Source organism: Abrus precatorius, unplaced genomic scaffold, assembly GCF_003935025.1.
Source record: "Abrus precatorius isolate BTA unplaced genomic scaffold, Abrus_2018 Scaffold3, whole genome shotgun sequence".
NCBI lineage: Eukaryota > Viridiplantae > Streptophyta > Magnoliopsida > Fabales > Fabaceae > Abrus > Abrus precatorius.
Window position 1 is genome coordinate 33,617,770 of NW_020874373.1, and position 12,142 is coordinate 33,629,911.

Here is a 12,142-nt window from a genome sequence, read left to right on the forward strand (position 1 = left end):
TTTACATTCAGAAGATGTTCTTTCTAACCATATCATCCATCAAAATCATGTCGGCCATGTGGGGTAATTAATTCAGAAGATTTTCTTTCTAATCATTTATGACCTAATACTTGCTTTAGAGGAATGTTTCTTGATGGTTGTTATTTTATTATTATTTTAAAGATTAAAAGGAATTTATGTCTTTTTCAAATAAAAAATTATAGCAAATATTTATTGCAACTAGGACCCACAACTTCAACCTTGGATTTGTGTTTTTACCTTAGTACTAACATAATAACACTCCGAAAATCAACACAAAAACAAAACACACACATTGAATTGACATTATTTTTGAAGGTAACGAAAGCCAAAATTATTAAGAAGGGAGTAAGTAGAAGGCCTAAAACGTGCTTAGATGCTGGAAAGATTCCTATACTTTTGAAGAGCAGCAATGAAATCTTCAATGTACTGATTATGAAGTTCTTCGGAGCTAAAAATCCTCCCCATCTCTTTGGCATTCTTGCGCAAGGTACTTCCCTCCTCATCCACTATTGCTAACTTCAATGTCTTGGCCACAGAGTCCCTAGTGAAGGAACCATCTTTCTCATTCCTTGGTACCTCAATACCCACTTTCCTTTCTTCTAGTGCTCTTGAGAACAGAGCTTGGTCTAGCAAATAGGGCAGTGTAACAAGCACGTGACCAAAATGAAGCTTCTCAATGACAGAACCAGAACCACAGTGACTCATGCACCCCCCAATAGCCCCATGAGCTAAGATCTTAAGCTGGGGTGCCCAAGTCTTCCAAACAATCCCACGATCCTTGGTTCTCTCTTCAAACCCTTCTGGCAACTCGAGTGTTCCCTCTTTCAGGTTCTTCAAAGCCCAAAAGAAAGGCAACCCAGAAAGCTCAATCCCATGAGCCAACTCAGTGAGGTCTTGCTGACTCAGCTTCAACTCGCTCCCAAATCCAATGTACACCACGGATGAGGACTCTCGTGTGTCCAACCAGGCCTTGATTTGTACCCAATCAGGGCTTTTGTCTTCTTCTTCAACATCTCTTATTTGCGTTGAAGGTGGAAGCACCCCCACTGGAACCACAGGCATCTTGTAGGTCTCAGCAAGATAATCCAACCATTCTCCTTCAAGTTCTCTGGATGTTCTGAGAAGAAACATGTCACAGCTTGAATATGCTTTGTTGAGATCAACTTGAGCAATTTTTGTGGTTTTCCCATCCGTCATACTCGAAAATGTTTTCATGATCTCATAAGGCTTGAGATGAATGGTTGTGTTAAAAGGAACCCACGCTGGAGGGCCACATATATCTTCAAGTTTGAAATTTGACGTGAGTCGATCCTTGGGAGGATTAAAGAAGCATTTGTTCCAAGCTGGGGTAATGTTGTAATGAGCACATGGGATGTTGAGGCTCTTAGCAATTGCTGGTAACCATGAAGCTGCATAATCGTAGAAAACCCAATCAGGCTTTGAAGATTTGAGCAACTCTGTTACACCATCTTGGAGGCCATCATAAGCCATGCGAAGGTAACAATCAAAGTTGGAGGGTATGTCCATGGTGCTCTCTGCCCCTTCTGGAAGATTCTCTATTTGTGGCAAGGGCAACCTCACCAATTTAATGAAGGGTTCTAAGCTTTGTGGTGCTTTGGGCATGCGATCAATGTTTTTTGGACTGTTTATGAAGGTAACAAAGTGACCCTTTTGAGCAAGAATCTTTGCCACCTCAAAATAGGGGTATATGTGACCCATGGCCAGCCATGGAAGCATGGCAACATGAAGAGGCTTCTCCAGTTTGCCATTGAAATTGTCATTAATCGAAACTGGACCACCCGAAACCATTAGTGTTCTTTTAGTTTTGATATGATGTTATGAGACACAGCAGTGTCCTCAAACCCAATGCTACAATTATATAGTTTTTAGTTTTATCGGTGCTTACAAGATACAATATTAAATGAGCCATCGAGTAACATGCGTCTGTATAATAAATAAAAGTGTGTGGGGGTACCCCAAAAATTCTTCTATTGTATTAAAAAATTTAGATTAATAAAAAAACGACACTTATTAAGTTCAAAAAAATTATTATATATAATTTATTTAAAATTATATTATTTGTTATATAATTTATTATTATTAATATTTAATTATTTAATTATTTAATTATTATATTAATATATTATGTTATAATTATTTTTTATTTATAATAAATAAAAAATATTTAAATATAAATTATATTTTATTTAAAAAAATTATACTAAAAATTTACAAAAAATAAAATAAAAAATTGAATATAATATATATATAATAAAATTATATAATAAATAACATAATTTTAAATAAATTATATATAATAATTTTTTAATTTAATACGTGTTTTTTTATTAATCTAATTTTTTTAAGTACAGTGTTTATAAAAAAGTTTTAAGTTCAATTGTTAAACTTGATTCTTTGTTTTTATTATTTTTGCTTTTATATGCCAAAACATTTTTGTACTGTTCCGTGCCACGAGGAGCACGCAACGAGGAGCACGCAAGAGGTTATTTTATTGAAAAAATTATTAAGGATACAGTAGGAAAATATTGAAATTATGATAGAAACGGAGGCGGCCTAAAGTACGGACAGGTAAGGCAAAGTTTTAGATTCTCAAATTACTTTTTTAGTTTTAATATATCTTTAAAAATTAAAAAAATTAAATTTTAAACTAGTTTTAAATTTAAATATTTAATTTAATTATTAAATTTTTATTAGTATTATAAATAATATTTAATAATTTATAATTTTTAATCAATAATAATAAATTATATTATTAATAAAAAAAGACTCATTTTTAAATTTATTTTAGACTCTAAAAACTCTTAAGTGATTATTGGATAGAAATATAGTAATTTTTAATTTAATTTTTTTTTAATTTTTTAATCAATACTCTAAAATGTTATTTAGTATTTACCTTAAAAGTTAATATCTATTTAAAATAAGTTTTAAAAAAATATAATGAAGTTAATGGATTTAAGTTCAGTTTAACTGTTTTATTTTTTTTATATATATAATTTATTTTAAAAATTAATCAAATATTTTTTATTTTTTAATATTTTGTTCACATTAAAAATAATTATTTAATGATTACTTGATAAATAATTCTTTTTATATTTAAAATATAATTTTTAAACTAAATTAACTAATAAAAAATATAAAATATTTATGCTCCATGTGTTTATCTATTTATTTTAAATAAAATATTAGTTAAATTTTCTGTTCTTTTTTATTATGTCAAAATTTGACAAATTATTTATTTCTTTACTATTTTAAAGATTTAAAATATTAATTATTTTTGTTTATATTACATTTTAAATTTATGTCAAATGTTTATTTATATTTTCTGCTACCCATGTAGACGTGTTTGTTTGTTTTAAGAAAGAACATTTCACGAAATTTGTCTAGAGTCTACAAAACTAGAGACTACTTCGTTGAAATTGTATAATTCTAGCAATTAAGCCAATAGTTGCTCACATTTTAAGTGACTTCATCAATATTTTCATTGAGATGACAATGCACCTTTTTTTCTTGAACGTTGTAATATTATTCTCTCCCAACTTTCACCTTTGATAGAGAGCGCAGTTAGATACTTTCCCAGCGCAAAGATTTTATAATCACGATGAAATGATAATGGGGCCAAATTAAGTGAGTGGTCCAAAATTTCACAAGGTAATGGCGTGGCTCACGGGGTACTTGATCATTGTTACTTAAAGTTTTGGATTTATAAGTAATCTTGAGTAGAAACAGATATTTAACACCTCTATTTTACCAAACTGAATCTTCAATGAAAATAAAAAGATTTTCAGCATTAAACATAGTAAAGAAACATAAAGCTTAGGGTATTAATATAAACGATTTCGACAATTTATTTGCAAATTAAATTTAAACATTTAAAAAACTAACATTGATGATGAAATCTCCAACTGAATAACAAATTAGTAATATTATCACTCTTTCTTCCATCAAAACAACTTTCCTTTCATTCATGTAGAAGTAAACATACTTTCTAACCATAATAATGTTGACCGGATGGTGAAACGCCACCAGGTCTCACATTTGGCTGAACCAATCCTTGACCAACTTGGTTGGTTTGTTGGCTGGTTTGCAGAGGTGAGGAACCACGAATTGAAGGTGAAGCACCAGTGGGTTGTAAATGTGCATTGGTTGGAACCCTGGTCTGGGTGCTTCCCATTGGATTTGCAATATGAGCCATAGGGCTGCTTTGTGCAAGAGGGGAGGAAGCAGCGGGCATAGCTGCTGGCGCATAGGCTGGCATTGAAGGAACTGCACCAGTTTGAATGGGAAAAGTACGCGGTACAGATACATAACTCGGTCTAACTGCCTGCTGGCTTGGATCCCAAGATGGAATTTGTCCTCCAGGAACTTGAGTTTGAAAAGCAGGGGCACTACCAGGGTACATAGGTGCAGCCTGGGGATTTTGCCAAGCTGCTGCAGGACCTTGTGTAGCAAGCAGACTAGGATCTGGCACTGTGTAGTCTCTACTTTTGTCACTGAAGGCCTAAAACCAAAACATGATATATAATAATAAAGTAAAACTCAGATAACTATTCAGTTATCCTGAACAAATTACTATAAATGGTAGGTCAATCAAGTGTCAAGAAGCATACATTTAAGAACCAAATCTCTTTCCGATCAAGGGTCCACGTTGCTTCTAAGCATATATATAATTTTTCCACTTTTTCATTTTTTTTTACCTCATAACATTAACTCAGAAACACATATTTTATACCTTTACATTGAGATCAGTATGACGAGAGTATGATAGATGAAGCTTACAATAGCCACCATCATATATGCAATGCCCCTCTAGAGCTTCTCTAGCAGCTTCTGCTGTTATGACATCTGCAAAAAAATATGTTTACACGTGACCAAGAACAAAAAATGTCTTGTCCAGCAACAAGGGACTTGGTTGCTAGCCAAAATAGGCTACCCAGTTCAATCCCCTGCAACTATATATAAATGAGTGTTGAATATGCTATGGAGTGGTAAAAGAAAATGAAACAATAAAATATATATATAATAGAATTTGATTATTGTGTATAAAACGTGAAAGTATGGAGTGGTTAAAAAATGACCAATTTCTTTTCATGTCATTAGTAGAAGTTCCTCTAAAATAACATGAGCACATTATTCCTTGGATAAGATACAATTTATCTCCAAACCAAAAATAAGTACCATAATTATTGTCCATCGAATAGCAAGAAACATTCTAGAGCAGAAGGAAAGTACTTGATTAATGAAATAATAACAACAAAGAATAATATATAATAGAATTACAATATGAAATGGTCAAACACAGAAAGGCGGCACATGGGTTCCAAGCTATATCTATTAGACAATCCAAATGCTGCTTAACTAGCGTTTCCTCTCCACACCACCCCCCACCAAAAATACCCAGAATTAAACACACAAGGAACCTCTAGTGACAAGAAAACAACCCGTGTAAGGAAGAAAGCAGGCATATATATGTTAGAAATATATATCAAGAGGGGACACACACTGTACCAATTCAAGAATCAGTCAAATATGATTAATACCAGGGTACTGAATTAGTGCCTGTGTTTGACCATTCTTTTCGAATATAGCAATTTTCTGGACAGTACCAAATGCAGAGAACACCTGTAAAGATAGCCCGGGTATATAGAGTATAAATCATGTACAAGCTTGGAAGTTTAAATGAAAAATACAAATTCTCACTGTGTGGAGGACGTCAACAGTAACAGCATACTGCATATTATCAATGGAAGCCAAAAGTACATTGCTCTCAGGTTCTTTCTTCTTCCCATCAGGACCTACAGCAGGCTGAAAATATACATTGTTAGAACATAATAAAAATAGGAAAAGAAGATTTTATAAAAAAATAAAATAAAACAGTAAAATACCTGTACTGCCCCCTCAATAGCAGTATAATTAACAGGAAGCATAGGATTTGTGTAGTCCCTGAAAGGGAAAAAAATCAGTAATATTAACAGTTGACAAAAGACTGAATAAAATCTTATGAAGGGGTTATGCCTGAATCAAATTCTTAAAAAAATTGAGTACATTAAACATATATAGAGATATTGATAGAGTCTAGATCTAGAGGCACTGAAACAAAATAGTTGACTTGCAAGATTTTAAATCACAAAAGTGAAAAGACAACCAGTATATTTATGTAGTTTTCAAAAGACAGTGACAGAGGAGGTGCTTAGTTCACACTTTACAATACATGCTTATTCATAGAATCATGGTTCACTAACAATGTTGAGTTTCACTACCACTACGAATTATTTAACAAAAATGTTCTCCAAGCAGCAAGTAATCAAGAAATTCAAACATAGTGGTCAGAAGATTTTCATTTTATTTCTTCGCGACAACCAAACTGTATCCTGTTTTAAAAAACCAGACTTTAAATTTTGGAGCCTCCAGAGTCCAGACAATGGAACAAATATTTTTAATATAGAGATATTTTAGAAAGTAAAACCTGATGGCCAGTCAGTCTCAGACATAAAAACAATTCTGTTTTCAACTGAAGAACTAAATCGACAAAACTAGAAGCTGTCTCTACAATTATAATTCAGTATGTTGTGAATACAATTATGAGGGAATTGTGTACTGAAATATCAGAGTTGCCTCCATAGATAAAGATGGAATACAACAATGACTACAAATAATTAGTATTGAATCATCAATATATTAACACAAAAAACATAAAAAGAAAAGGCTTGTTCAATACATTTCAATAACAGAAGAACAATGATTTCAACAACATTGACAGAAAATGCATCGAACAGCTGGAAAATGATCAAGAAAATTACTAAGTGGTCATGGCAACTCAACTGTATCCTGACTACCAAGCTTCAGTAACCCCTAGACGATAAAAGCACATATATCAATTAGCAAATGAGAGAACACCACAAAAAATTCATATAAAAGCTTTCACAATTTGCTTTCTAAGGAAAAAAACCACCAATATAAACTACAGAAGCGTAATATATGATAGTTGTCTTTCCTTCCATCATTACCTGCTGCGATTTGATTGAAATTTGATGTTCAGATCTTTATGTGCTGAGTATGAAATACGCAAGTTACAAGAACCAACATGGTCTGGAAGCAGGTATCTGAATGCCAAGGGATAAGTGAATCAGAAAATTTATGACTTATCAAGCTATAACCAGAATTAAAGATAGTTGAAGGGAAAATGTGAAAGCTACTTGCCTTGGTATGCTTCTTCCATCCAGTGCATCTCTAGCTGAAGAAGCGGTTTCAGCATCAGTGAACTGAATCAGAGCCTGCCATGGCAGAAAAGGTCAACACTTATGGTGAGTCAAGGATACATCGATGTGCAAATGACATTTGACAATAATTCCCTAACCTGGAAACCTGCAGTCTTTTCAAATGTAGCAATTTTGTGAACAAAGCCAAAAGCAGAGAACACCTGAAAAAAAAAAAAAAAAAAACTGGTTCATTCATCTTATTGCTTTCTCCATAGTACTTAAATGAAAAGGTTGGAAGATAATAGTTCAAAACATGATCAGAAACCATCACAAAAAATGTTGGTATCACAAAGCAATGTCAACAAGGAAAAATAAGTTCCAAACAGATAAGAAATAAGTGCAGAATGACACCTGTACTTATATGCGTGACCTTAGAAAGGGGTATGACGTACATGACAAATATTCCAAACTGTCTCCAACAAAAGTATCTAACTATGAGAGATCACCATCTGTGATTCAACCGATTTCAGTAAAAAATAGCACATGATTTAATCAGGATTCTGTCTAACACTAAATAAAAAGGAAAAATATAAAATATCACATGATCAAATGAAAAAAAAAAAAAATGAAACTGTGTAAAACTAAAAAGAATTGAAACTCAGAATCCTGAACAATCACTCATGAGAAAATCTTCGCTCATCCCAACAGGGGGAAAAAAAGACATAATAAGAATGAAAGATTTACATGAGACTTAAATGCTTCCCAGGGACATCAGATGAAAACAAAATATAAAGCAGGATTCAATCAGAAACAATATTTTCACATTTTAAACATCCCCAGATGCAGTAAAATGTCCTGCAATGATCCAGATAGACATACCTTTTTTCTAAAAGTAATGTGAATGGAGCCTCTGTTCTCAACTCCATACCATACCTCCAAATTCAAGGAAATAACTTTCTCCTAATAATAATGCCTTTCTCTATCTTTTAAGGGGATAATTACCACACCTTTCAGGGGCAGAGAAGTATATAACTTTTAAGGATGCAAGTACAAAATAGGCTAAAAAGAATTTGCTATCCACTTACTATTCTTTAAGAAATTAAAACTCAAACGAATTCATTGTTAAAAAGTGAAATTCTAATGCAAAAAAAATAAGCCTTTTTAGAGAGCAAAAAAAAAGTGACATCTCACTTAGTGAGATAAGGGGTGGTTGTTGTTGTTGTAGAGAAAAAAAAAAGGTGATATACAAAAATTTATAATTTAGGGCTTCATAACTATAAAGATTACTTGTTCACATGGGTAATAACCGGACACTGACTAGATGAATATGACTTGTTGCTACTAAATTAAACAGATTGCCTCACTCCATATAATGTAGCTTTTTAAAATATTTTTGCTAATGTGATCTATTTTATGGGGTTTCATTGAAACATGACATTAGAATATTATGAAAAAAGTATTTATCTTATGATTTAATTACCTTATTGTTTATGATTATATATTATGTATCTCTAATGATAATACTGATACCTTAATTTTCAGAAATTTGTTGTACCCTGTACCTGTACTGTACCCCTTATCTGTGCAATTTATTTAGTACAAACCTTAAAAATAGGCTTAAATAATCCAAAGGGACATTTCTGTGAGTTATTGATATGCATAATCATATCCTTATGTTACTATCAGATTATAGGATTAGGACCTAATACTACATTTACTTTAAGATTAACCCCTATTTTATTGGGATCATGACTTTTTTCATCCACACAGAAGCGTTGAAACATGTATAACATGGTTCTAACCAAACAAGAAGCTAGCAAAGTCACACATGAAAGAGAACCAAAGCAACTAAATAAAACTCAGTCACACTTACCAAGTGGATTACATCAATGCTCACATCCCCAGCTTCCACACCTTCAATAGTTACCAGCAAGACATTTCCAGGAATATCTCCAGGGCTTTTGTTGTTGACAATTTCGTGTCTATTAGAATATTGAATGTAAACAGTTTTACCACGAATCATAGCAGGTTCCGAAGATGAAGCATAGTATGAAACCATTGAAATGGCTTGATTTAGATCTGCCTGGTAAATCCAAGTTGGAATATCATAAAAAGAACCAGGTATCATTATCATCAAATATAACAAAACACATCCTCAGACACTTGACAGTCACTTAAAATACTAATCATTGAAAAATAAGTTAAATGGATGATAAGTAGTAAAAGCAAAAATGTTTACAATCTAAACATTTTTGTTATATGGCAGGCTCAGTGTTCTCAATATATAAAATCTTCAATCTAAATATAAGAAGAAGGCTTCTTTGACAAGCTGTCTCAACTGAAAACAGATTTGAACAGCCATGGCAGTGCATGCAAGATGGAAATTCCAGTAACGGGACTTTAGGGTTCACATCCACCTGTATGTGCAATGGATTCTCTGAACCAGAGGCTACAAAGACCAGAGTTAACTGAAAACGCTAATAACAGTTGCTATGCCTACCGCTGAAATCCACAAGGGGCCGCGATCTTTAGCTGAAACACTATCATGAGTACATTGGAGCAGGGAAACTCCGCACTGGCCACTATTGACTACTCACTCTTCTCATTACATTGCTTTTATCTATTTAGTACATCTATTATGTGTCAATAGAATGATTAAAGATAGATTCAATATTCTAATACCGACACAGGCTGAACTTCACACACACACACTATAGAATCTACTACCTACTTGATTATGAACTCATCATTAATGATTTGGCTCCTCTTAAGTGAGAGATTCACTGAGAAAAGCGAGTAATTATAACCATTGATTGGAGAATCGGCGGTTGAAATTGTGACAAAATGCATGCCTGTGTATAACAGACTATGAAGTTGTTTAAATCCACTCCCTAAAGCTCAATTTCTCCTAAAAACAATCGGAATTAAAAAGTAAAATATATAGATAAATTAGAGTGAAAGAAAGAGAAAAGGGAATTACAAATTCAACAAAAGCTTGGTTGCGATTGGCGCCGACATTGCACTTGGTATTGACGATCTTGCCAAAGGGTTTGCAGAGCTCTTTGAGCTCCTCTTCTGAGCATTCCCATGGAAGGTTGCGAAGGTGGAGTACCTTGGAGGGGGTTTGAGTGTATCGGAACTGGTGCTGGCTTGAGGTTGACATATCTTCACCGATTCGAATCACGATGATGTTGGTTAGGGCTAAATTGGAGATGGTTGGTTTTCGAAATAGTGCCAAGAGATTTTCCGAGAAAATATGAGGAATAGGAATTGCGATTGCGATGGGTTTATCAATGTTCTGAACAGATATCTGGTGTAGTTATCTATGTTCTGAATAATTATCCATGGGTTATCTACGTATCCAGCAAGAAGGTTTTTATTTGCTGAGTGGGATTTTTAATTCTTAGGGCTTTATTAAAAATTTAACTAAGTTTTTATAATTTGTAAATTTTTAATTAAGTTCTCTGAATATTAATCTATATTTATATAAAATATAAATCTGCTCAATATCTATCACCGTAATTTCCTATAATATTTATACAGTAGTTTTTTATTTATTGTAATATTTTTCACTTGCAATAATATAATATGTAAAATTTGAAATAATATTATAAAAACGAAAAAATGGAACTAAAAGCGACAATAAACTATTATAAAAATAATAATAAACTGCTGTCTGCTGTTATATTACTAAAAGTCAGGAATAATAATAAATTCCTATTGTAATAGTAAAAGACAATTAAAAAATACTATAACAAATATTAGAATTTAAAAATATATAATATTATAAAATAAAAGCTTGCAAACAAAATAACTTAAAAAATGTAATGATTATAAATATTATTATTAAAAAAATTGGAATCCATAAAAGCAAAAAAAAATAAAAAATTGGAATCCAATAAAAAAACACTACAGCAGATATTATAATTAAAAAAAATACAATATGCTAAATAAAAACTTACAAACAAAATAACTTCAAAAAATGAAATGATTATAAATATTATTTTTTTAAACTTTAGAATCAATAATATAAAATACCAGTATTTTTTTCATATACATCACTTGTCTAGAACACTAAACATTATTTTTTAAAATGTCACATAGTATAAGTATAAATGCATTTTATAAAAACTACTTATGAAAAAATAAAAACAAACTCTGTATAATTTTTTTTTTTTAATTATTATAAGTTAGTGTCCATAATTTATTAAATAAAGAACATTTAATACTGTTTTAACAAGTTAATTATTAATTATTTTTTAATTTCAAGTAGGGATGACAATGGGTAGGGTACTACAGTACCCATCTCCATACTCGCGTTTTAAAAAAATACCCGTACTCGGCCCTATACCCGCATGGGTATGAACATTAATCCCCGTACTCGTACCCTCTGGGTACTCGCATACCCGTCTTGTACCCATTACCCGCGCTTGTTTGAGAAAAAAAATATTTATAAAGAAAAATATGTTTATATAACTTCACATAAGTAGCATAATAATACAAAAATTCAATATGTAGTTGCCGAACAAGGTATAAATATAGATAAAAAATAAATATTCAAAGATTAGAAATGTTAAATGTATCTTAATATAATAATTTTCTAAACTAAAATTCTTAGAAACAATAAGCAAAACTAAACACACAAGTTATTTGTCAGTGATAATCCTATCTTGTGTGAGATTTGATTGTTGGTAATGTCAAAACAACAACGAAATAGATTTGTACAATGGTTGTCCCTTCGTGTGGGATCACTTAGTAACCTCTTGTGACAACATTAACAACTAACTCTAATGAATAACATTTCATAGTTTTATTAAGTTTTAGCGAGACAGATATTGAGAATGAGAATAGAGTTAGAGTAGAGAAGTTCAATACTAACAACAGAAAGTTGATACATAAAATAT

General features: G+C 31.9%; 2 protein-coding genes across 3 annotated transcripts; both read right to left on the reverse strand.

Moving 5' to 3' along the window:
• Positions 1–380: 380 nt before the first annotated feature.
• LOC113862535 (soyasaponin III rhamnosyltransferase-like) lies at positions 381–1,830 on the reverse strand. The gene has a single exon (XM_027495616.1). It carries the CDS (start codon positions 1,828–1,830, stop codon positions 391–393), a length of 1,440 nt encoding a protein of 479 aa, XP_027351417.1. The 3' UTR covers positions 381–390.
• A 1,979-nt stretch (positions 1,831–3,809) lies between these two features.
• Positions 3,810–10,584, reverse strand: LOC113861181 (polypyrimidine tract-binding protein homolog 1-like). Of its 2 annotated transcripts, none has more exons than XM_027493827.1 (10): positions 10,219–10,584; positions 9,112–9,321; positions 7,397–7,459; positions 7,240–7,313; positions 7,047–7,142; positions 5,925–5,982; positions 5,740–5,844; positions 5,580–5,661; positions 4,772–4,884; positions 3,810–4,540 (listed from the first exon to the last, which is right to left on the reverse strand). In XM_027493827.1, the coding sequence occupies exons 1-10, from the start codon at positions 10,399–10,401 to the stop codon at positions 4,028–4,030; spliced, it is 1,497 nt and encodes a 498-aa protein (XP_027349628.1). In that variant the 5' UTR covers positions 10,402–10,584; the 3' UTR covers positions 3,810–4,027. The 2 variants fall into 2 exon arrangements, with proteins under 2 accessions (XP_027349628.1, XP_027349629.1); XM_027493828.1 differs by having other exon boundaries at positions 4,398–4,540; positions 4,819–4,884.
• Positions 10,585–12,142: the final 1,558 nt, after the last annotated feature.

Excerpts from the sequence above, each read along its gene's own strand:
- LOC113862535 (XM_027495616.1), bottom strand. The coding sequence starts at position 1,830 with ATGGTTTCGGGTGGTCCAGTTTCGATTAATGACAATTTCAATGGCAAA.
- LOC113861181 (XM_027493827.1), bottom strand. The coding sequence starts at position 10,401 with ATGTCAACCTCAAGCCAGCACCAGTTCCGATACACTCAAACCCCCTCC. Across the intron at positions 7,460-9,111 it reads GCATTGATGTAATCCACTTG|GTGTTCTCTGCTTTTGGCTT; the intron begins GTAAGTGTGACT and ends TTTTTTTTTCAG. Across the intron at positions 4,885-5,579 it reads GGCACTAATTCAGTACCCTG|ATGTCATAACAGCAGAAGCT; the intron begins GTATTAATCATA and ends ATTTTTTTGCAG.